The sequence below is a fragment of the Geotrypetes seraphini genome, chromosome 8 (genome assembly GCF_902459505.1).
Source record: "Geotrypetes seraphini chromosome 8, aGeoSer1.1, whole genome shotgun sequence".
In the NCBI taxonomy this organism is placed as follows: domain Eukaryota; kingdom Metazoa; phylum Chordata; class Amphibia; order Gymnophiona; family Dermophiidae; genus Geotrypetes; species Geotrypetes seraphini.
In genome coordinates this window covers 58,597,392-58,621,710 of record NC_047091.1, presented here as the reverse complement: position 1 = coordinate 58,621,710, position 24,319 = coordinate 58,597,392, and the positions used below count along the sequence as shown (strand labels likewise).

Below are 24,319 nucleotides of genomic sequence, written 5' to 3'. Positions count from 1 at the left end.
CTGGTTCCGTATGTGGATGTTTGCTTGTGACTGAAAGTTTAGAGACAGCAGGGTCACTGGGCTAGGGCAGGGTTAGGCAATTCCGGTCCTCGAGAGCTGGAGCCAGGTCAGGTTTTCAGGATATCCACAATAAATATGCATGAGATAGATTTGCATCTCAAGGAGGCAGTGCATGCAAATCCATCTCATACATATTCATTGTGGATATCCTGAAAACCTGACCGGGCTCCGGCTCTCGAGGACCAGAATTGCCTACCCCTGGGCTAGGGGATCTAGCTGTAAAAAGGTAGTTTTATATGAGTTAGAAAAGGATAAATGGTATTGCAAATTGATTCATTCTCCAGAATAAGGCATAGAGCATCACCCCTCCCCAACCCCCAGGTAGGCAGGCATCTTCTCACTGAGACTACTATGTATTAAGTTACTCCAATGAAAAATTATCATCTGCCATTTCTAAGACTGACACACTCTGAAGTCTGTGGGATTCCCCTTATCTCTTATTACAACCCCTCTGGCTCCGGGATCGCTTTTGTTCCTCTGGTTTTAAACTACACCTGCCCTTCAATTTCTCTCTCTGTACACCCACACAGTTTGTTAAGGAATATTCACACTATCTTTCTACACCTCTATATAAGAAAACGCAATCTCCTTCCCCGTGGCCGGCTCCAGCCATTAGGTAAGTCTAGGCAGTTGCCTAGGGCAGCCACCTCTGGGAGGACAGCAAGGGGTAGCTTCAGTCAAAGGAACACAATAGATTTTGCAGTCACACAAATGTGACCATCCATGTGTTCTTATACCTACAGCAAGGGTGGGCAGTGTAAGGCTAAATGTTTGCCCTTGCCCTGGTCCTCTCCCCTCTCAGATTGGTTCCTAGCCTGGCACTACAACTTCTGCCTATGGTCTCTTACCTCATCCGAGTATCCCCCAGAAGCTTTTGGACCGAGACACAAGCCACAGGGATTAATTATGGCTCTGCTAAAGAAAGTTATTAAAAAAAAAAAGGCCAGGCAAAGAGAAGGGGGGAGCTTAAAAACCACACACATACATACACACCAGCTTCTGCAACTAGTCTGAAACCACACATACACTAATATCTCATCCATTACCCACGCATTTCCTGGGTGGAGCCCAGGCGAGGTGAGACAAGAAAAGAGAATTTAAAACACGGGGGCAAACTTTCCGCAAGTATCAGCAGGCTACGAGAAGGCAGGAAAGAGAAAGACACACAGAGACAGCGGAGTCCTTCAATTATAGGCTGCGAGAGGATGAGCCAAGGCAAAATAACACTTAGGAGCAGCTCTCGGGAGGCAGAAGCGGCCTGGAAACTCCGATTGTAGAGGGGGGGGGAGGGGGGGTTCGCACTTTCCCTTTCTGTTCCTGGGATCTTTCAGAGGCAGGAAGGGGAGAATGGATGACATACCGGTTCTTGCAGTCTTCAGCTGGGGCCGTTTCAATCTCCGGACTCGGTCCAGGGAAGTTTTAAACGCTTAAACTTTATCTTCCTTTCTCTCTCCCCCCCCCCCTCAGGGTGAAGCAGAAAGCTGAGACAAGCACAAAATAGGGTGGGGTTTGTTTTAATTCCAATAGCGTTTAATATTTATTCTTTAGTGTCTTTTCTTAGATCGAGGTCTTAAGCTAAATTGCTCATGCCCCTGAAGTGCATCGTTGGCTGACCTCGGTAGCAGATCAAGACCTTGAACCTTGACAGGGGAAGGAAGCGGCTTTGGACGTTTCGGCAGCTGTAGGGTCGGGCTGGAGGTTGCCACCCGGCCACCCATCCCTCCTGGGGCCACCAGGCTCAGCATGGAGGCCCCTAAGCTGCTGCTTCTTCTCTCTGTTTTCCTGGACGTGCTGGTGGTGGTCCTGTCTTTTTCCACCTGCCAGACCATAGACATGGAACTGGTCAAAAAGAAGAGGATAGAGGCCATTAGGGGCCAAATCCTGAGCAAACTGAAACTCTCCAGCCCTCCTAAGGTGGAGAGCGAGGAGCTGGTGGTGCCCGAGGAAGTGATGAACCTGTATAACAGCACCAGAGACATGATCCAGGAGATGGCAAAGGCGACGGAGACCCTGGAAGAGAAGGAGACTGTGGAGGAAGAGTATTATGCCAAGCAAGTGCAGAAGTTTCCCATGTACCAACTTAGTTCTGGTAAGAGATGCACGCTTCGACTCATCCCCCCCCCCCCTCATTTCCGCTAGATCAGGGGTGCCAAAGTCCCTCCTCGAGGGCCGCAATCCAGTCGGGTTTTCAGGATTTCCCCAATGAATATACATGAGATCTATTAGCATACAATGGAAGCAGTGCATGCAAATAGATCTCGTGCATAGTCATTGGGGAAATCCTGAAAACCCGACTGGATTGTGGCGCTAGATAGAGGCTGTGCCTAGTAACCAAAACTCTCTCAGTGAATATTTAGAAACATTTCTGGGTGGTGGATCTGTGTTCAAGAAGTAAATGGGGCATGCATAACCTTCTAGTGTTTGAAAATGGAGGGGATTTGGGCAGAAGTGAGGCGATTTGCTGTACAAATCCAGAAGCTGCCCCTTGGCCTTGCAGTAGGAGGACAGGGAACTGCCTTGTTGCCGAGTGTGGCCTCTTCCTAAACAAATGTCTCTAAATTTAGAATTCTCATCCTGTTTTGGGAGGTTTAAAAACAACAACGCCAAAAGGAATTTTATTACATCTGCTGTGCTAGTGTCCAACGAAAACTTGCTTTGGCGGTCGGAGCCAGCCAGCAGCAAGCCCTGGATAAAGGCAGTTCTGATTCGCCTTCAGTGGCTGGGGGGGGCACTTGAAAGTCCCTGACAGCTGCTACCCTGCCTTGGTCTACCCTGTCCCCTGTTTCTCCCCTGCCACTCTCCCCGCAGATCCAGAGAGCTTTGATTTAGGGAGCCACGGAATTCTCCCCTCTCCCGTTGATTTTTCTTGCATTTAAAAAAAAAAAAAGCAAAAACGAATCCCCCAGAATGATCGAAATAAAAGCCCAATGTCTGTTTTCTTGAAATTTAAGCAAGCCTGTGCAGTTTCAGACAGACTTCCTGAGAAATGATGTCCCATTTCATCAGAGGTCCTAGTAACTTTATTCAGTCATAACGTATTTACTCATCCTTAAAGAAGCCGCGTTAGGCTTTTTAATTGCTGGCCGCAGCGGTATCCTCCTAGGAATTCTTTGAGCATCGGAGCTAATGCCGCCATAACCGGTGATAAAAAAAAAAAAGCCTAATGTGGTTTTGTAAAAGGAGCCCTTATTTATTGGAATTTGCCTTTATGAAGGGATTCATCCAAGGCAGTTATACAGTTAAAGTTCAACATAATACTTAAAATTCTGTTAACAGCTTAACTGCAGCTTGCTTCCTCCTTATACGATATTGGAAATACAGTATAGGTGGCCTACAATTGTAACGGCTGCTTTCAGGGCCTACCAAATAAATACAAAGTTTTATTCCTGGTTCTCACAGAAAATGCTAAACAGGGAGAAGGGACAGCATAATTTAGTTCATTGCATCTGATGAAACCACTGTTTGGAAATTCCATCACAGTGGTTTACAATACAAAATAATAATTAAAAAAAACAAAAAACCCAGAGATAAAAGTTACAATAATGTGCTTGCATGTCAGGTAAAGTGAGGTGCTGGGAGATCAGTGGTGTATCCCAAGTTCACATAGTATTGAAGAAGATACTCTGGGCGTGTCATTGCAAGTGGCAAAAGTCCACTAGCTCCCCTGTGTCCTGAATTTGCTCTCCACCGTTCTGATTGGGAACACCAGGCAAGGTGAACTTGGGCTGCCCCTGGCCAAGTCTACTGGTGTTGAAGGGGAAGAGCTTCTAGTAAGTCCAGATTTTGCCAGTTGGCGCTCTTCATACTCGGGACGGGGAGGGGGAACTCTTCCTGGAATGTTGCGAGCAGTAACATCCTTCAAAGCCACCTCTGCCTCCACCCTAAAGCCTTCATGCACAAGTTACACACCAGTACAGCTGGCCCTGGATGTTTGCCACTCGGCGACAGAAGATATCATATAACCCCACCCCCACCTTACTATGTGGCATGAGTGATCCTTGCGGTATCTGTGATACCCAAGGTCACACCATAATCTCTTAACATCATACTACTGGTACCGATCTCTTAAGAAAAGTAATTAATAAAGCTGCAATAAATAAAATAAAAATACACAGCTTCAAAGAGTGGTCCCGTGTGTAGTACAGGCAGCAGTGAGAACTGATTGATTTAGAGTCCTTATGAGGCATCATTCATGCACTGACGAGGCTCCCCCAGGTGTGCGTCATTCTGTGCCTGCATATGTGTGTACTTTTGTATCAGCATCCGTGTGTGTTTCATGTTTTCTTACAGTAAGTCAGCCGGCTCAAATGATCTCCCCTGAGAGTCTGCTGCCTTCATGATATCCCGAAACCTCACACGACCTCATAAGTGAGGACCTACGCAAACAGCACATTAACCGCTCCCAAGCTATAATTACCTGATATACACAGTGCCCCGGTGGGGGAGGGAGAGATCATGCTGCCCACTGAGTGCTGCACATGCTTCCATTACAGAACACATCCTGAGCTTTAGAAGCTATTTCTTCTGTTCAGTAAATGTGTTTAACAAGTACATTGAGGAACTTTGAGCTGAATGTTTGGCAACCTGTTATAGTCTTATTATAGGCGTTTCGAGTGGGAATACTTTTTTCCCCACCTTCCTCTCTACTGCCTGCCCATAGAAGCTGGAAGTTCTGTGAACCGGAGATCTTGACAGCCTTCAGCCCTCTCTGATATCTTTTCTGTAAAACACATAAGAGCTGTGAGAGCTTGGTGTTTGAGATTTTGTTTTATTTTCCTGGCAAATAAAACACCTCCTTCATCTCTTGGCCCAGATGCTCAAAACCTAGTGCTGGAACTGTGCACATGTTAATGTATGCAGCATGCACAAAACCCTCCAGTGTGCATGCTAATCTGTGTGCAAAGTGTATTTAAATGCACTGAAATGGAGTCAAATCAGACGGTTATCTATTCACCAGTCCTTTGCTCTCTAGCTTGGCATGGAAAAATAGCCTAATGTTCAATGTAGTGCATTGAGAACCTGGGGGGCTGGATTTGATTTCCACTCTAGTTCCTTGTGACTCTGGGCAAGCCACTTAACCCTTCATTGCCCAAGGTATAAAATAAGTACCTGTATATAATATGTAAACTGCTTTGACTGTAACCATAGAAAGGCAGTACATTAAATGCCATTGCCTTTCCATTTTATTAAACCGTGAAAAAAATGGGCTTAGGTGTTTTAACAGAGGACTTTCCCATGTGCTAAGCCCATTTTTGTTTTAGCTCAAATATTTTTCTTTTTTTCCAAAACGACATAAAAGACTAACAAGATAGCAAACCTCCAACATCAGCAATAGCCAAGTGAGAAAAAAGAGATTTGTCATGTTCATCTACAGAACTTGAGATGTACTCATCTGGAGCTTTCCACATATCAAAACGCTATCCAGTGATCATACGCTTCTCTGCCGCTACCCTTTCATATTTATGGGTTCCACCAATAAGAATCAGTAATGGCCAACATATTTTTTCCAGTGACTCAACATGACTTTTCTAGCTAGAATTACAGGAAAATTAAGGAATTTTACATGTGAGAGGAGAGGAGTGAACAGCCCATAAGACTTCCAGATTACTGTAAGAACATAAGAATAACCATACTGGGTCAGCACTGGTCCATCTAGCCCACTTTCCTGTTTCCAGCAGTGGCCAACCCAGGTTACAAGTTCCTGGCAGAAACCCAACAATTAGCAAGATTCCGGAATCCCAAAGAGCAGCAAGATTCCATACAGAATCCCAAAAAGTTGCAAGATTCCATGCTACTGATCCCAGGGCAATCAGTGGCTTCCCCCATGTCTGTCTCAATAGCAGACTATGGACTTTTCCTCCAGGAACTTGTCCAAACCTTTTTTTAAATCCAGCTATGCTAACCGCTGTTACCACATCCTCTGGCATTGAGTTCTACAACTTAACTATTCTTTGAGTGTTCTTTCACTAAGCTGCAGTAAACACCAATTCATGCATTCTGTGGGTTAAAATGCACTACCATGGAGTGTGCTGAGGCATCCCACGGTAGCTTTTGTATGTATGTGTACTATCCACATGCTAACATTTTTTACATTTTTTTCGCACTAGTGGCAGGTCTGAGAGGATGGAGAGTAGGTGTGTTCTGCCCTAATGAGTTAGCCCAGCTATAATGCCTTATGCTAACCAAGTAATGTGTGGTTAGTGCCTGAACCCTTACCACCTAAGAAATAGGTGCCGGTAATCGTTCATGCAATGTTGGGAAAATCGATGTATTAAAATAGCCCAATGTTGTTTATGATGTTGTCTATGTAATATACACCATCAATCCACAACGGCATATAATAAACTTCAAAGTGCCTAATTTCTAAGTGATCTTTTTTTCAGATAATACCTTTCTAAGTACCTCTAAGCCAAACACCAGCCAAATTATTTGAAGGCTTGTTTCCCTTTCTGGCTTTTATTCATCATCAGACCTTAGTTTTTTTTAAAGTGCTTGTGCTCTATATTCTATGTTTTGTGCAAATCGATAAACTTTTCTTATACAACTTTAAAACTTTTGTACTTAGCTTTAGCTATTTCTTGATTCTTTTTTTAAACCTCAGGAAGGACCTTAAGGTTAGAAACATAGAAACATAGAAACATAGAAATTGACGGCAGAAAAGGGCTATAGCCCATCGAGTCTGCCCATACCAATGACCCACTCCCTGATTCTTACTCTCTTAGAGATCCCACATGAATATCCCATTTCCTCTTGAAATCTAACACGCTGCTGGCCTCAATCACCCGCTGAGGCAGCTCGTTCCAATGATCGACCACCCTTTCGGTGAAGAAGTACTTCCTAGCATCACCCTGAAATTTCCCTCCCCTGATTTTCAGCGAGTGTCCTCTGGTTACCGAGGGCCCCGTAAGACTGAAGATATCATCTTTCACCACTATACGCCCAGTAATATACTTAAAGGTTTCAATCATGTCTCCTCTCTGTCTTCGCTCCTCCAATGAGTACATCCGCAGTTTTTTTAACCTTTCTTCATACGTGAGATCCCTGAGCCCCAAAACCATCCTGGTAGCCATTCGCTGAACCGACTCAATTCTCAACACATCTTTTTCAAGAACGGGTCCCCCCTTTTGTTTTGCTCCACAGCATCCCGACGTGTGTTCTTCTATGTAAAGAAAATCAGCATGTAATCAAACACACATTCAAATAGCACGCTGAAGCACGGACTAACCAATATTAATTCAAATTAGTAGAGAAAAAGACCTCAGTGTCACCCAGGATACAGCTAAAACATAGCCGAAGGGACTAACCTGCCTTCAAATTAACTTTATTTGAAGTAGGAGGCACATCCTTGGTCAAAACACTCCACTGTAACTCTCCTGCCTGTATTCAAAAAAAGCTCAATGTACCATCAAAATCTCAAAAACTTTTGTATGAAACTTTTAACAAAAGAAAGTGTAGAATCAAGAGAGACTTATCTTTCAGATTCTTAGTCCACTTGCCAATCAGTATGCACGCAGGATACATTTATGCATTAGAAAAGCAGGCTAATATACACTGGCACTTAGCTCTTATGCGCTTTTTTTCACCGCTGCTGTTATACACTTATTTTCCACGCTGATATTTAATTCCAGCTGTCAAGTTGTCAGATTCCCAACAATAGTAATCAAAAACAACAGTTGGGAATCCGACAACTTGACAGCTGGAATTATATAGTAGCGTGGAAAACAAGCGTATAACAGCAGCGGTGAAAAAAAGCGCCTGCGTGCAAGTGTATATTAGCCTGCTTTTCTAATGCATAAATGTTTTCAACTGTACCAACCTGCTATCCTACGTGCATACTTTTTTGAATACAGGCAGGGAGAGTTACAGTGGAGTGTTTTGACCAAGGATGTGCCTCCTACTTCAAATAAAGTTAATTTGAAGGCAGGTTAGTCCCTTCGGCTATGTTTTAGCTGTATCCTGGGTGACACTGAGATCTTTTTCTCCACTAATTTGAATTAATATTGGTTAGTCCCTGCATCAGCATGTTATTTGAATGTGTTTTTGATTACAGGTTCTTTTTGTGACATTCATCTTGTGTGATTATTTCAAAATTAGCATGTAGCCATTATTGCCAAAATGAAAAAAAATCGACCATTTCCCAGCTGCGCTAAAAGTGGGCTTAGCGTGTTGGAAAGACCAGTACTGGGGATAGCACAGACCACTTTTTAGCATTACTTAGCAAAAGGCCCCTGAGATTTTTGTAAGTAAGAGGGTCATTTAAGAACAAAATATTCAAAGAGGCATTCCACACGTCTTCCCAGTAGGAGCTAAGCCCGTTTTTAATATTGCTGTAAAATCAGCTTTTTTTCACTTCCTTATTTATGTAAGAAGATAAGTGTTATAACAAAAATATCCAAAAAATCAAGAAAAGGATGCCCAAAATAAATCACAAAAAATTGCACCCTCCAAAATACAGGACAAAAAAGTCACCTTTCTTTACAAAAAGGGAGAAAAGACCTCAGTGTCTAATAGGGGCTCTTTAAGCTTCCCATATAGACAGGCTAGTTTTAAACAGAATTTAATCCTAGCAGACACATCCTTGGTCAGAAAAACTCCCAATTAGTAAGTGAACCTCTATTCTAATTTTCTAATAGTTTTATATATTTTCTTATAGTTTTATATATTTTTTTAAACTTTTCTTCAAACAACAATTGTCAAAAATAGAAGTCACTTATCTGAGCACTTCGATATTCAGGTGTAGTCCTGGAGTAAAGCAAGCAGGAAAAACTGCTCCATAGAGAAGTGCTCAGATAAGTGACTTCTATTTTTGACAATTGTTGTTTGAAGAAAAGTTTAAAAAAATATATAAAACTATAAGAAAATATATAAAACTATTAGAAAATTAGAATAGAGGTTCACTTACTAATTGGGAGTTTTTCTGACCAAGGATGTGTCTGCTAGGATTAAATTCTGTTTAAAACTAGCCTGTCTATATGGGAAGCTTAAAGAGCCCCTATTAGACACTGAGGTCTTTTCTCCCTTTTTGTAAAGAAAGGTGACTTTTTTGTCCTGTATTTTGGAGGGTGCAATTTTTAGAAGATAAGTGTTGACATACCAGGAGAGACTAAAGGTCCATCAGGCCCAGTATCCTGCTTCCAACTGTAGCCAATTCAGGTCACAAGTACCTGCCAAATCCCAGAGTAAAACAGATTTTATGCTGCTTATCCTGGGAATAAGCAGTGGATTTCTCCAAGTCCATCTTAATAATGGCTTAGGGACCTTTCTTTTAGGAAATCATCCAATCCTCTTTTAAACCCCGTTAAGCTAACTGCTTTTATCACGTTCTCCAGAAACAGAGTTGAGTGCAGAAATATTTTTTTTCCAGTTTGTTTTAAATCTACTACTTAGTTGTTTCATCTCTCGCCCTCTAATCCTAGTATTTCTGGAAAGAATAAATAAGTGATTCGCATCTACCCGCTCCACTCCACTCAGTATTTTATAGACCTCTATCATGTCTCCCCTGAGCCATCTCTTCTCTAAGCTGAAGAGCCCTAGCTGCTTTAGCCTTTCCTCATTGGGAAGTTGTCCCGTCTGATTCATCATTTTTGTCACCCTTTATCTTTTCTAATTCTGCTATATCTTTTTTTGAGATGTGGTGTAGAGGGTAGCATGGGGACAAATTTGTCCCCAATCTCCATGGGATCTATCTCCATCCCCATGAGTTCTGTCCCTGTCCCTGCAAGCTCTGTCCTCATCTTCACAAGCCTCAAAACACTTTACAATCATAAGTGTTCGAGGCTTGTGCAGATGAGGACAGAGCTTGCTGCAGGCTATTGGCGTCTAGCTTTTAAAGCATGTGTCTGAAAAGGGGCCAGTCAGGATGTTCCAAAAAGTTACATGTGGATTTACAGACTACAGTCTTGAGTGTGTCCAAGTTAGGCACCAGCATTTACACCTGATTCTACCAGGTATAAGTCTGGTGCTTAAAAGCTCATCATGGAATCGCCACATTTAGCCACCACGGTTGTAGAGTTCTGGAGGGAACTCTGGTGACCAGATTAGGTATGTTGTGGGGTGGAATGAGGCAGAGGTATGTCTGGGGGGGAAAAGCCATGGGTTGCTGCAAATGAGCACTCATTGTGCCAGATCCCAGCTCTGGTCCTGGCTGTCTCCTGTTTGCAACAGTGGCCAACCCAGGTTATAAGATCCCAGAAGAGTAAAACAGATTTTATGCTGCTTATCCTAGAAATAAGCAGCGGATTTCCCCAAGTCCATTTTAACATGACTTCTGAACTCAGTGGCGTAGTAAGGGGGGTGGCGGACTGCCCCGGGTGCCGTCTTGGTGGGGGCGCTGGCACCGCTCTGCCTCCCCATGACATGCTCGAGCCCTCCCTTCCCTGCCCCCTCCCCCCCCTCCCGTTCTTCTTTAAATCTTCACCAGCACGAGCAGGTACTCTGGCCTGCTGCTTGCACCAGCCTAGCTCCCTCTGAAACCACTTCTGGGTCGTGGGGCCAGGAAGTGACATCAAAGGGAAAGCCAACGCCAGTGCGAGCAGCAAGCCGGAGAAGCTGCTTGCGCTGGTGAAGTTTTACAGAGGTGCAGGGGTGGGAAAGGGAGGGTGCGAGTGTGGTGGGAAAGGAGCGGGGGGGGGGATAGGAGGGCACAGGGGGGTCACCACGCCCTGGGCGCCTCCTACCCTCAGTATGCCACCATCTGGACTTTTCTTTTAGGAAATTATTCAAACTTTTTTTTTACCTGCCAAACTAACTGCTTTCACCGCATTCTCATGTGACCATAATGCAGAAAAATAAACCAGATAGGGAAGAAGGAGACAGGACACAAAGGAGTTCAGATTAGTTCCTATGGGTGGGGCCACTTGGCTTTTCTCCACTTGGGCTTGTCTCTCATGAGAGCCGTGATCAAGATCACTTTGTGACCGATACATGCAGCAGAGTCGCTTCTACCGTGAACTTTATTCCATGCCAGTGACGTAGTAAAGGGGGGGAGCTGTCCGCCCCAGGCTCCGTCTTGGTGGGGCCACCGGCACTTCTCTGTCCCCCACGCCATGCTCATGCCCTCCCTTACCTCTTTAAAATCTTCGCCAGCGTGAGCAACTACTCTGGTGTACTGCTCTCGCCGGCCTGGCTCCCTCTGAAATCACTTCTGGGTCGTGGGGCCAGGAAGTGACCTCAGAGGGAAAGCCAGCGCGAGCAGCAGGCCGAAGAAGCTGCTCGTGTTGGCAAAGGTTTTAAGAGGTATGAGGGTAGGAAGGGAGAGTGCGATTGTGACACGGGGGCACTGAAGGAGCGGGGAGGGGGGTGGACACAGAGGAGGGTACGGGGAACACCACTGCCCCGGGTGCCTCCTACCCTCACTACGTCACTGTTCCGTGCCATGCAGAAAGCAAATAACATGCATATTTTAGGCACACAGAACATTTATGCTAATCTGGGAAAGCCTGCGCAGCCCATGCGCCCAAAGGTTTCACAATAAGCACAGCGTCTTGTGCACATATTCAAACAAAAGTGCCAGCACACATCGGTGCTTGTTCATTCATGCATAAGGAGCAACCTCATAAAAATTTCTTATGCATAACTTTTTTGCAGGGCTGCTATTTGTGCTTGGACGAACTGGCACCGATGTGTGCTGGCACTTTTATTTTTGTTCAGACACATCCACCCACATCTGTTATCTCCCATCAGTCTTTCAAAGCTGCATGCATTTCTTTCCGGAAACTGAAGAACCATGGAGTGGACGGAGACGTACATAGATGGATCAGAAACTGGTTGGCGGGTAGGAAACAGAGGGTAGGGGTGAAGGGCCACTACTCGGACTGGATGGGGGTCACGAGTGGTGTTCCGCAGGGCTCAGTGCTCGGGCCGCTGCTATTTAATATATTCATAAATGATCTAGAAACAGGCACGAAGTGTGAGATAATAAAATTTGCGGACGATACAAAACTATTTAGTGGAACTGGGACTAAAGAGGAATGCGAAGAATTGCAAAGGGACTTGAACAAATTGGGGGAATGGGCGGCGAGATGGCAGATGAAGTTCAACGTTGAGAAATGTAAAGTATTGCATGTTGGAAACAGAAACCCGAGGTACAACTATACGATGGGAGGGATATTATTGAATGAGAGCAACCAAGAAAGGGACTTGGGGGTAATGGTGGACATGACAATGAAGCCGACGGCACAGTGCGCAACAGCCGCTAAGAAAGCAAATAGAATGCTAGGCATAATCAAGAAGGGTATTACAACAAGGACAAAAGAAGTTATCCTGCCATTGTATCGTGCGATGGTGCGCCCGCATCTGGAATACTGCGTCCAATATTGGTCTCCGTACCTTAGGAAGGATATGGCGTTACTCAAGAGGGTTCAGAGGAGAGCGACACGCTTGATAAAAGGGATGGAAAACCTCTCATACGCTGAGAGATTGGAGAAACTGGGTCTCTTTTCCCTGGAGAAGAGGAGACTTAGAGGGGATATGATAGAGACTTATAAGATCATGAAGGGCATAGAGAGAGTAGAGAAGGACAGATTCTTCAAACTTTCGAAAAATAAAAGAACAAGAGGACACTTGGAAAAGTTGAAAGGGGACAGATTTAAAACGAATGCTAGGAAGTTCTTCTTTACCCAACGAGTGGTGGACACCTGGAATGCGCTTCCAGAGGGAGTAATAGGGCAGAGTACGGTACTGGGATTTAAGAAAGGATTGGACGGTTTCCTGCTGGAAAAGAGGATAGAGGGGTATAAATAGAGGATTTCTGCACAGGTCCTGGACCTGTTGGGCCGCCGCGTGAGCGGACTGCTGGGCATGATGGACCTCAGGTCTGACCCAGCAGAGGCATTGCTTATGTTCTTATGTTATGTTCTTATGAAACTGACCGTTAAATCTCCAAAACTGGCCTGAAATCCTCTCCCCCCCCCTAACCTTTCAATACTGCCCCAGATCTGGCGAAAAATTTCTCATGTTGTTTGTGCATCAGAAGCCTCTGTTTCCTGCCTCACATTGCTGCAGAATACTTAATGGCTTCATTACCATACATTTCAATGCAATGTACCGCCAAGTCTTCTGCACGAGTTAACAGCCGTGCTCAACCCCTCTCTGCACTGCTTGACCTTTAACATACATGTACAACCTCAGTAACCCCACGGTTAAGCTCATGGTGGTTTTCTGCATCAGCTTCTGAGAGCTCAAAGAGAGAGAGAGTGCCTTCAGATGAGTATAAGGCAGTGTCTCGCACACTTTTCCAAACTGTGCCACACTAAACTTGGAGCCGCGGCTGGAGGGTCTCTTCCCATGCGCAGACGTCAATGCAATGACATCACACGCAGGTATGACACCATCACGTCAACGCCCGTGCATACCCGGAGCCCCTCCAGTCGGGGCCCTGAGCTTCTGAACCCTGAAATTACTACGCCACTGGGGAGGTGCGGAGAGCAGGAGAGGCGCTGGCTGACTCACCTACACGACGTGCCTATTGCGGCACACCTGGAACTTCGCCGCGGCACACAGTTTGCAATACACTGGTGTAAGGTTCCTTAAGAGTGAGACTCGGGCATCTCTGAAGATGTTCTACCCAAACTGTCTTGTTTTCTCTGTTCTGCTTGTTTTTGGCGCTGTGGACTGCAGAATAGAATGCTGTGACAAACTGAATTGTCGTGTGGTAACAATTTCAATGTTGAGAACGCAACTGTCAACGACCGAACCCATAACAAAATAATACTTTTCTTGTATAAGAAACTGTCAGTTGGCCTGCACGGCTAAGGGTGGGCGGGTGCCTATGTGGTAACAGTGGGCCTAATGATTTATAAACATCCTTTGATCACTCCCTTCTCTTTTCATGCCCTGGATATGTTGCCCAAGACATCTTAAAGCTGAGCCGCAATGCTAGGGAAGGTTTTCAAATTCCCTTTCCTTGGGTAAAAGATATTGGGGGGGGTGGCGGGTGGGGGGGAGAAGGAAAGGGAGCACAGTGAGATCTTATATGGCCAGATCTTTATGGGTGTGACCCACCATCATATTATAGGTTGTCTGGCAAGCCCTGACATAGTGACATATGATAAGGTGCCCCAGGTCCTGTGGTTAGAGGGGTCATGCACCAGTCCTATCACTTAGGCCAGCGGGAAACCCCCAGCCAATTGGACTTTCAAGATATCCCTAAAGAATATGCATGAGAGAGATTTGTATATAATGAAAGTGACAGGAATGCAAATCTGTCTCATGTATATTCATTAGGGATATCTTGAAAGCCTGACTGGCTGGGGGTCCCCCAGGACAGAGTTGGGAAACACTGAATTAGGCAGAGCTGGTGCAAGGGAATTTAGATAACCTAGGTAAGATCTTCAGCCTTGCATCTCCTCCCCCAATTAACTTTTAGACCATTAGGGACCTCCCCTCCCCCCCACACACACATTATTTTGGGTGTCAGGTCAAAAGCGCGCCGGGACAAAGGCGAACGCAGACAACTGAGCGCACGCGGAGGCGCGCACCGCAGAAATTTACTGTTTTTAGGGCTCCGATGGGGAGGCGTGGGGGGAACCCCCCCCCACTTTACTTAATAGAGATCGCGCCGCGTTGTGGGGTTGTAACCCCCCACATTTTACTGAAAACTTCACTTTTTCCCTGTTTTTAGGGAAAAAGTTAAGTTTACAGTAAAATGTGGGGGGTTACAACCCCCCACAACGCCGGCGCGATCTCTATTAAGTAAACTGGGGGGGCTCCCCAACAAAACCCCCCGTCGGAGCCCCTAAAAACTGTAATTTTCTCCGTCTTTCGCTCAGTTGTCGGCGCGCGCCTTTGTCTTTCGCGGTGTTGTCTATGAACCTTATTTTAATATCCCAATACCTGTCCTCCCAGAACATACGTGAATATTATCCCCCTCCCCCCTTTTACAGAACTACGTTTGGAATTTTTATCACCGGCTGCGGCGATATTAGCACCGACGCTCATCGGATTTCTATGAGCGTCGGGGCTAATACCGCTGCGGCCGGCAATAAGCCTAACGTAGCTTCATAAAAGGGGGGAGTGGTATATATTTTTTTAAATATTTATGGTTACATAATGAAACTAGAAGTCTTTCACCCTGATAAAATGAGCTATTTGAAAATTGTTCACCCTCACTGCAGGTAAATTGGAGTTCTGTTCTTTTTCTTTTTAGATCAGTGGTCTCAAACTTGCCGCCCACCAAGTACTATTTTGAGGCCCTCGGTATGTTTATCATAATCACAAAAGTAAAATAAAAGTTTCTTGATCATATGTCTCTTTAGCTATAAATGACAATATTATTATTAAGACTTAGCCAAAAGGAAAGATTTATAAACTATAAAGAGTTTTACCTCATGCAAAATTGTCATTTCTTTAATAAGACATTAACTGTTTTTTTCTGCGGCCCTTCAAGTACCTACAAATCCAAAATGTGGCCCTGCAAAGGGTTTGAGTTTGAGACCTCTGGTTTAGATTGTATACCACCTTGCTCTGTTTTGTACAGTTAAAGGTAGTATAGAAAGTCATCCTCTATAATAAAATCCTAAGCGCGCATGCGCACTTAGGACGGTGTGTTTCCTGACAGTGTGCTGTGTCCCTCCGTGCCAAATTCCATTTTCGAACACAGAGGCAGGAAACACGCCGGCGACTCCCCCCTCCTGCCTTCACTCACCGCCAGAGAAACCTCCATAGTCGTCTGAACGGGGGGGGTGGGGGGGGAGCGACAGGCGTCCCTGCCGGCATCTACTTCTCCCCCTCACCTGCTCACCCGTCCGCTGTGTTTCACTTCAAAGAAAAGCGCTGCGCCGTGCTGCTGCTGGCCTCGCTATCTTCTCTCCACTGTGGCCCGCCCTCTGACAACTTCCTGTTTCCGCTAGAGCTGGCTGCAGTGGACCGCGAGGCGGTTGTTGGGAAGCGGGCAGGTGCTGGCGGCAGTCGCATGCACCAAATTGGCGCTCGGGGGCAGGAAGATGGGAGACGGGCCTTAACGGGCTTTCGCCAGCATGCCGGTGTGGGCAGCCAACCAGCCCCAGCTCATCCGCTGCAGCCAGAGGGACAAGTATTACCAGGGCTGCCTGAGAGCGGGCGCCAGCGAGATGTGCCAGATTCTGGCTGGTGAGCCACGAGCCAGCCGGGCTGGGCGCGAGCTGCAGGCTGACAGTGTGCTGGGAGCCCAGGCAGCGGCTGCAGCTCGGGGGAGGGTGAATCCATTTCTCTCTACTTAAACTTGCCTGTCCTCTCTCCCCCCTCCTCCCGTGCAGCAACAGCGCGGCGCAGCGCTTTTCTTTGAAGTTAAACACAGAGGGCGGATGAGCAGGCGGGAGGGAGGAGGGGGGGAGGAGTAGATGTCGGCAGGAGTGCGTTACAGAGTGAGGGAAGCCGGGGGGAAGGGAGAAATTGATGTGGAGTTGGCAGAGGGAGAGAGATTCAGGGAGGGGACAGAAGGGGGCGGGTTCGTGCTGGTGGGCCAAAAGGGGTGTTGCTGGACAGGGGGAGCAGAGAAGAGGTGCTGCTAGACAGTGGTGGAGGTAAAAGGAAGGGAGAAAGCCTACTGCTGGACAGGGGGAGCAGGGAAGCGGTACTGCTGGACATGGGGGAGGTAAAAGAAAGGGAGAAGGGCTACTGCTGGACAGGGGGAGAACGCAAGGGACAGCTGAGGAAAGAGAGAGACAGAAAGAAAGAAAGACAGACACACACATCTATTCTAGCACCTGTTAATGTAACGGGCTTAAAGACTAGTTTATAAATAAATAAATGGGAAGAGATTTGGTTCACTTTTTTCTCAGAAGTCCAAAGAGAGTTACATTCAGGTAATGTAGATATTATCTTGTCTCTGGAGGACTATCTAATTTTGTACCTGAGGCATTGGGGAGTCAAGTGACTTACCCAAAATCACAAGGAACAGTAATGGGAGTTGAACCCTAGCTTTGCTGGCTCTCAGCAGCTTACTCAAGCCAATAGGCTCCTACTCCACTGATGTAGAGTTGCCAGATTTCTCAAAGTAAAAACCCGGACACGTGGTCCCGCCCCCCCCCCCCCCCCCAAGCCTCCTCTTTAGCTTGCGGCTGTGTCTGAGAGGGCCTCTGAGCATGTGCAGAGGCGACGCTATGATGTCACACCCATGCACGCATGCATTTGATGTCAATGCGTCCCATCCGTACATGCTCGGAGGCCCTCCCAGACAGCCCCAAGCTGAAAACCCGGACAAACTCCTTACAGGTTAGAAAGACGTCCGGACATCCGGACCGTCCTCTAAAAAGAGGACGTGTCCGGGTAAATCCGGATTTCTGGTAACGCTACACTGATGGTCTTTTGAATTTGGGAGGCTGTCTGGGCCTGTATTGCTGTGGCTTCCCACCACCACCACCACTGAAACTGCCACTCTAGATGACTGTGTGGTTCAGTTGCATCACAGCACACCAACATTAAGCTACCTTTTCACGGCATATCATTACCTTTCCTCCTCTCCACCAGCCTAGCATCACTATCTTCCCTCCCATCCCTTAGAATAACTACCTTCCAGCATTGTCACCTTCCCTCCCCCCCACTGTCTTGAAATTACCAGCTTCTCTTTTCTTGTTGGGGTCCTCTCTATCTGGCAGGAAGCACTGCCTGAAAGTTCTTGCTCGTTGCTGCTGCTTCCTCCTCAGCTGGCTTTCCTCTGAAGGCGGAACAACGCAGGGCTTATAAACTTGCTGACCCTGCAGCTTCAGAGGAAAGACAGAAGGGACGGAAATGCTGCTTGCCAGCTTCTATCAGCAGGCGGGAATAGCACAGGGGACGGACACTGCTGTTGGTAGCAGCAGTAACTGTGACTCACTTCATCTTTCTTTCTGCAGGAAGTCAGAATTTTTGGGCGTATTTGGGGTTCTCCCATGGAACAGCACTGGCAACCTGTGGCTAAGTCTTCCTAATGGCTAAGCTAATTCTATGTCCAGGCTTGAATACGGCTGGAAGGAGGGGGGTGATGGGTCTGGGCAGCCCATAAGCCTCACCTGTTCCCTACCTTGCTCGGCTCAAAGCAGGTGGGAACATTTGTGGATCTTTTTGCTAGGAAAGACTGGTAACCGCAGGCTGTAAGCTCAGGATTTATAATAATAACAACTTTATTTTTCTATATCGCCAACACCCAGAGAGTTCTAGGTAGTTCACAGAATAAGAGGATGAACAGTTCAGCGATACAACATAATACTTTAGGAAAGCACAGTACAATATTCCGTTTATAAAACTATAGTAAGAAGACTAAGATGTAGTCCCTTGATTAAGTAATGAATGTTTTGAACAAATAAGTCTTAACTGATTTTCTAAAAGTACAATAAGATGCAGTCTGTCGAATCATATCATCTAACCAGGCTTGACCTTTACCTGCTTGATATAGGCCAAGGATCCATTCAAAAAGTTTTTTTTAAATGAGCAATCCTACTTCACCTGAGATTTTGACATGGCTGAAGGAAATGCTGCCCACGGGCCCTTATCTCTGCTTTTTCTGCTGCACGTTTCCAGACCCAAAAAGTGCATAGATTTGAAAATCCCAAACAACACTTGTTTTCTCCCCAGGCACTGTGGGAACCGTCTCCACAACAGTGCAAGCGAAAGCATGTAATGAGGTTCCTCTTGTGATACTGCAGACCTTAATCTTTCTAGAGACCCTTTGAGAGAGGGGAGCAGGCCTCTGCAGCGTTTGGTGGCAGGAGAATGGTCCTAGGGTCACCATACAACCAGCCTGTGGCTAACAGATTTCCAGCTCCGTAGAGTGAAGGAGGATGTGATGCCCACTTGAGTACTGTGTGCAATTCTGGTAGCTGCATCTCAAAAAAGATATAGTGGAACTGAAAAAGGTACAGAGAAAGATAACCAAGGGGATTGAATGACTCTTATATGAGGAAAGGCTATAGCTGGAGAAGAAACGGGTGGGGGGAGGTGTAATAGAGGTTTAGAAAATCCTGAGTGAAGTGGAATAGGAAAACGTAACTCAATTGTTTATGCTTTCAAAATGATATAAAGTCTAGGGGACTAGGAAGTTACATGATAATACTTTTAAAAAAGAGGAGTAAATATTTTTTCACTCAATGAATAACTCATAATTAAGCTCTGGAACTTCTCACCGGAGGATGTGGTAAAACCAATTAACGTAGCTGAGATTTTAAAAAAAAAAGGTTTGGAGAAGTTCTTGGAGGAAACGTCCATAAACTGTAACATAGATCTGGGGAAAACCACTTCTTTTCCTTGAAATTACGAGGGGGGGGGGGTTGCTGAAAAGTTCTCGGCCCAACCAACAAAGATGGGGCAGCCTCCATCGAGGGCTAAACATGCAGTCCAGCGATTTTGCACTTTTTTTGTTCTGTACTTTTTTCAACAGAACAAAAAAAGTGAAATGGACTAAGTGTATAGCCCTTGTTGGAGACTGCCCCAACTTTGTTGGCTGAACTGAGAACTTTTCAGCGGCCCCTCATAAGTAGCATGGGATCTTGGCAGGTGTTTGTGCCCTGGATTGACCTCTGGGATAGATGGACCTTTGGTCTGATCCAGTGTGGCAAATCATATGTATTTGACCCTCTGTCTCAAACCCCTGAGATGCACTTGTATTTCAGAAGGTCAGGGAGAGGTTGGCACAGGCTGCTCCACTGCCAAACTTTGCATTATACTGTATATACAGTATGTATATATATATATATTTTTTAAATTAAACTGACTCCCTCTTTTCTGGCACTCTAGGACAGAGATAACTCCCTTCAAGATTTTTTTCAGGGCCCGATTGCACACTTCTTCCCATGTTTTGCTTCACACGTACAATACTGTTATTCAAGCTTAAGTGCCATTTCTGTACAGATTTCCTATCCAGAGACCCTTAAATAAGCCATTATTAAGATGGATTTGGGAATATCCAATAGGAGGAAATATTTTTTCACTCAGAGAATTGTTAAGCTCTGGAATGTGTTGCCAGAGGATGTGGTAAGAGCGGTTAATGTAGCTGGTTTTAAAAAAAGGTATGGACAAGTTCCTGGAGGAAAAGTCCATAAACTGCTGTTGAGACAGACACGGGGGAAACCACTGCTTGCCCTGGATCGGTGGCATGGAATGCTGCTACTATTTGGGATTTTGCCAGGTACTTGTGACTTGGATTGGCCTCCGTGAAGACGTGATACTGGGCTTGATGGTTATTCTTATGTTCTTACTTCTAGAATAAGCAGCATAAAATCTGTTTTACTCTTTTGGGATCTTGACAGGTACTTGTGACCTATGTTCCCTCTAAGTGGAACACGTGAACAAATCGCTCTTGCATTCTACAAGCATCGCTCACAGATTTTACAGGATTGCTCACAAAAATATTTGCAAATTTGGAAAATTGTCGGTTTCTAGAACTTGTTGCTCACACAAAAAAACATTTTTAGAACTTGTCGCTCACGTGAAAAATCATTTGAATGCACCCGGCCGATCCTTAGAGCATTGTTTGTGACCTGTGTTGGAAACAGGATACCGGGCTTGATGGACCTTCCTTCTGTCCCAGTATGGCAATGATTGTTTTCTTATGTAAATACTGGGTTGTTTTGATAGATCAATGTCAGTTCTCAGAACAAGTTTCAAGAATGATTTAAAAAGGATGTCATTTAACATTCTTTGAAATGTGTCTTAGATGCAACAACTTTACATACCTTGATACATGTTCTCATAGTATCGTGCCTTGGTTACCATAACGTAGTGTACGCAGGTATGTCTCCATCCAATATGCAGAGATTGCAGCTGCTACAAAACACAGCTATATGTTTTCTGGGTAATGCCTGTAAATTTGGATGCGTTGCCCCCCTGTACGTCACAGAATCGAGTTTAAGTTCTTAGAACTGAACATATTCCCACATATTTGGCCTCTGTGGTTCCCCTCCCTAAAATTATGTCATCTCAAAAGATTCCTTGACAAAACCTTTGCATACCAGGCGGCTAAACTGAACCCCTAGCTAGCCCAAATGGTACTCGAGGCCCCCACCTACCTTGGCTTCAGAAAACTACTCAAAACGCACCTTTTCCGAAAACAGGCCCTTTAACCCCTTTCCACCTGCAACTACCCCCTTTCCCACTCTCTCCCCGCTTCCTTTGCTCCCCCCTCCCCCTACATGATCTCTCTCCTGTTTTCCTTTACCTTCCATCCCTTCCTTTATTGCGGCTTGTACTTTTGATAAGCGCTCCCACGCTCCCTTTCTTTGTTGCTGTAACTGTCAAAATTTTGTAAATCCGTGTGTCAGCACGGATCTTAACTAATGGATGTGAACCGCCTAGAACTTCTTGGGTGTGGCGGTATACAAGAATAAATTATTATTATTATACAAGAATAAATTATTATTATTATTACGTATTGTACGTTCCAGGAGGAGCCTTTTGATACATGACTGGCAGTGTTAAAATTTTATCTCATCATTTATTCTATTACTTCAAAGTTGAAATGTAATTCTTGTTTTAGTTTGGATGTAATCCGCCTTGAACCGCAAGATAATGGCGGAATAGAAATCACTAATGTAATGTGATGTAATAGGTTCCCTGGAAAGATTCAAGCAGAGGTCTCGCTGAAAAAAATTCAAGGAACTGCTGAAGTGATGTCAGAAGAGAGCCGAGGCCCAGCACGAGCAACAGGTGGCTGAGGCTGCTCGCGGCGGCAAACATTTCAAGGGGTACGCAGGAAGGGAGGGGGCGGACAGGAGCAGAGGCCCCCGCGAAGACGGCGCTTGGGGCAATCGGCCCCCCTCACTACGCCACTGGTGACAAGCATGCAGATCTGCTTCATATATATTCATTAGGGATGTCCTGAAAACCCCGCTTGGGTGGTGGTTCCCCAGGACAGGTTTGAGAGTCATTGTACTTGCCCACACTTGGGAGGGGAGGGGAAGGGGAGTGATCCTGTGTCTTACACTTAGATCACTGCCGTCTTTGTATTACAGTCATGTCTTTATTAAAGTGGGGCTCCTCATGTGAAAACAAGCCCTTGGGGTTATGCCAGTCTCTTGCTGCCCCTGACCCTTGATTGAACGGAATTGACAGTGGTTTTCATTCTATAGTTTCCTACTCTTGTTAGAAAGATATATCTTCTGGGCTTGGCCATCTAATTTCACTGTGCACAGAGCTATTCCCCAGAAAGATAATTTTCACACAGAAAACTTTATAGATTTTTAGATTTAATTACTGCCGTTTCAAATCAAAACACAAAGCAAGTAACGCTCGGTTGATACTCATAGGTAAGTGACTTGCTCAAAGTCACGAGGAATGCCAATGGTGAGGTGGGAGTTAAATCCTAGTTTCACTGATTCTCAGCTTGCTTCTCTAACCACTAAACTCCTCCTAGGGCAGGGATGTTAAAGTCCCTCCTCAAAGGCCGCAATCCAGTCGGGTTTTCAGGATTTCCCCAATGAATATGCATGAAATCTATTTGCATGCACTGCTTTCATTGTATGCTAATAGATCTCATACATATTCATTGGGGAAATATTGAAAACCCGACTGCATTGCGGCCCTCAAGGAGGGACTTTGACACCCCTGTCCTAGGGTTACCATATGGCTCCATAAAAAGGAAGACGGACTGAGATATCCAGGTTTTACTTCCATTGAAAGCAATGGAAATAAAACCCAGAGGTCTCAATCCATTCTCTTTTTTTTCTGGAGCCATATGGTAACCTTGGACCTCACTCTTTTACCCTTAATGACACCAAAGGATAATTACAGGTTTCTGTTTTATCCTTTGTGTTAATCCCCTCTAACTTAACATGTCTTCCCTGTACACATGGTCTTAATGGATAATCCTGAAATTTTGCTCCTGGGGGATCAAATGATTTACTGAGAATGAATGAATGAAAGTAATAATTTAAGTTAAAATATGATTTACTGAGCATTGTACAGCTGAGATTAGAGGCAGCCTCAACTATAAAGCAATATGAATACCAAAATTCCTGGACTCACTGCTAGCCCATAAGGTGGGATTATTTGAGTATCATGCCACCTGCCACCTTCCTAAAATAATGTAGGCTGGCCACATGGTTGACCCATGAGATTGAAGAGTGGGTGCAGGGGACCTGTGAAATGTCTCCCCCACCTCTCCAATGTTATGGACTCTCTCACCCCTCCCATCACCTCTCATGATTCCTGTAACCATCCATGTAATTGAAGAAAGGTAGCTAACTGGTCCTTGGAATATTGAAAAAGTGCTATGGAAAGCTCTCTGATAAGGCTTAATAAAACTGTTCCTTTATTTATTCAAACCTGGAGACAAGTGTTTCTCTTATTGGCATCCCACCTGTGGTTACTCAGCCCTTTTCTTCTCAGGATGTCTCCGACATAGAGAGTTGCATGGAGACATAAGTTTCACCCATTCCTGCCCATCCCTAATGGAATCTAACCTGTATCCATGAAGATCCATTCCATCCCTCCCAATTAATGTCCTCCATTTCCACCTGTACTCATAGGAGTCAACATGTATTTACTTGCTGACAACCCCTCTGTTTCCTCCCAACCCCAATAGTCACCTGAGGTTTTTGGGATGGTATTTACTATTCAACTACTGAGTGGTCCAAGCCTTAATTTGATGTTGCAGCTGTCTCTCAGTGCATTCCAAGCATCATTCTGGAGTCACTAGAGATTTTGACTACACTCCTGTGAGAATCCCGTGGAACTTCTTCCATCCCACGGGAATCCTGTGTACTCTGTAGGATTCCCGCACTCCTCATTCCCATGCAGCTCTCTATTCCAGTGGTCTTGTTGCTGAATGTGTTGGTGGTATCATTGTTATACTCGCTTTCTCTTTGTAGATGGCTCAAGCTCATCATGTGACACAAACGAGCATGACCTGGTCTTCACATTCAATGCCTCACTGATCAGGAAGCAGGTTGTGAGTGAGTCCTTGCTCCACCATGCTGAACTGCGTATGCTGAAAATCAAGTCTAGTGGGGCAGCACAAGGGGCTGAGCAGCGCATTGAACTCTACCGGGTATGTCTTATTTGTATATACACATCTTTATTGCTCTCAGCTGTCAGTTCTGGTTCCCTTCCCTGGAGTCACTCATCCTTATCTTTAGTGAAAAGATTCAATGAGTTAGAATTGACTCAAATCCCAATCGTGTTGTAGAAGAATATTGCTATTTCTCTCTTATTCCTTCCTGAAAGCACTGGGAGTTGTATGACCCTGATCACTTAACACTATTTCTGTTAGTGTCTGAATGTAGCCTTACAGTTCCAGTTACAGTTCCTTTTCCGTTGGTTGAGTAATGTCCCTTGGTGAAGTATTAAAAGTTGAGTGGCTCTAGTTACTTCA

General features: G+C 45.3%; 1 protein-coding gene across 1 annotated transcript in view; it reads left to right on the top strand.

The window, feature by feature from the left end:
* Nucleotides 1-1,071: 1,071 nt before the first annotated feature.
* The window catches only part of TGFB1 (transforming growth factor beta 1), a 48,058-nt gene continuing 24,810 nt past the window's right edge, over nucleotides 1,072-24,319 (top strand). The window contains exons 1-2 of the mRNA XM_033956734.1: nucleotides 1,072-2,149; nucleotides 23,817-23,995. Of these exons, the coding sequence (XP_033812625.1) occupies nucleotides 1,804-2,149; nucleotides 23,817-23,995 (525 nt within the window). The 5' untranslated portion in view covers nucleotides 1,072-1,803. The remainder of the gene's footprint in view (nucleotides 2,150-23,816; nucleotides 23,996-24,319) is intronic.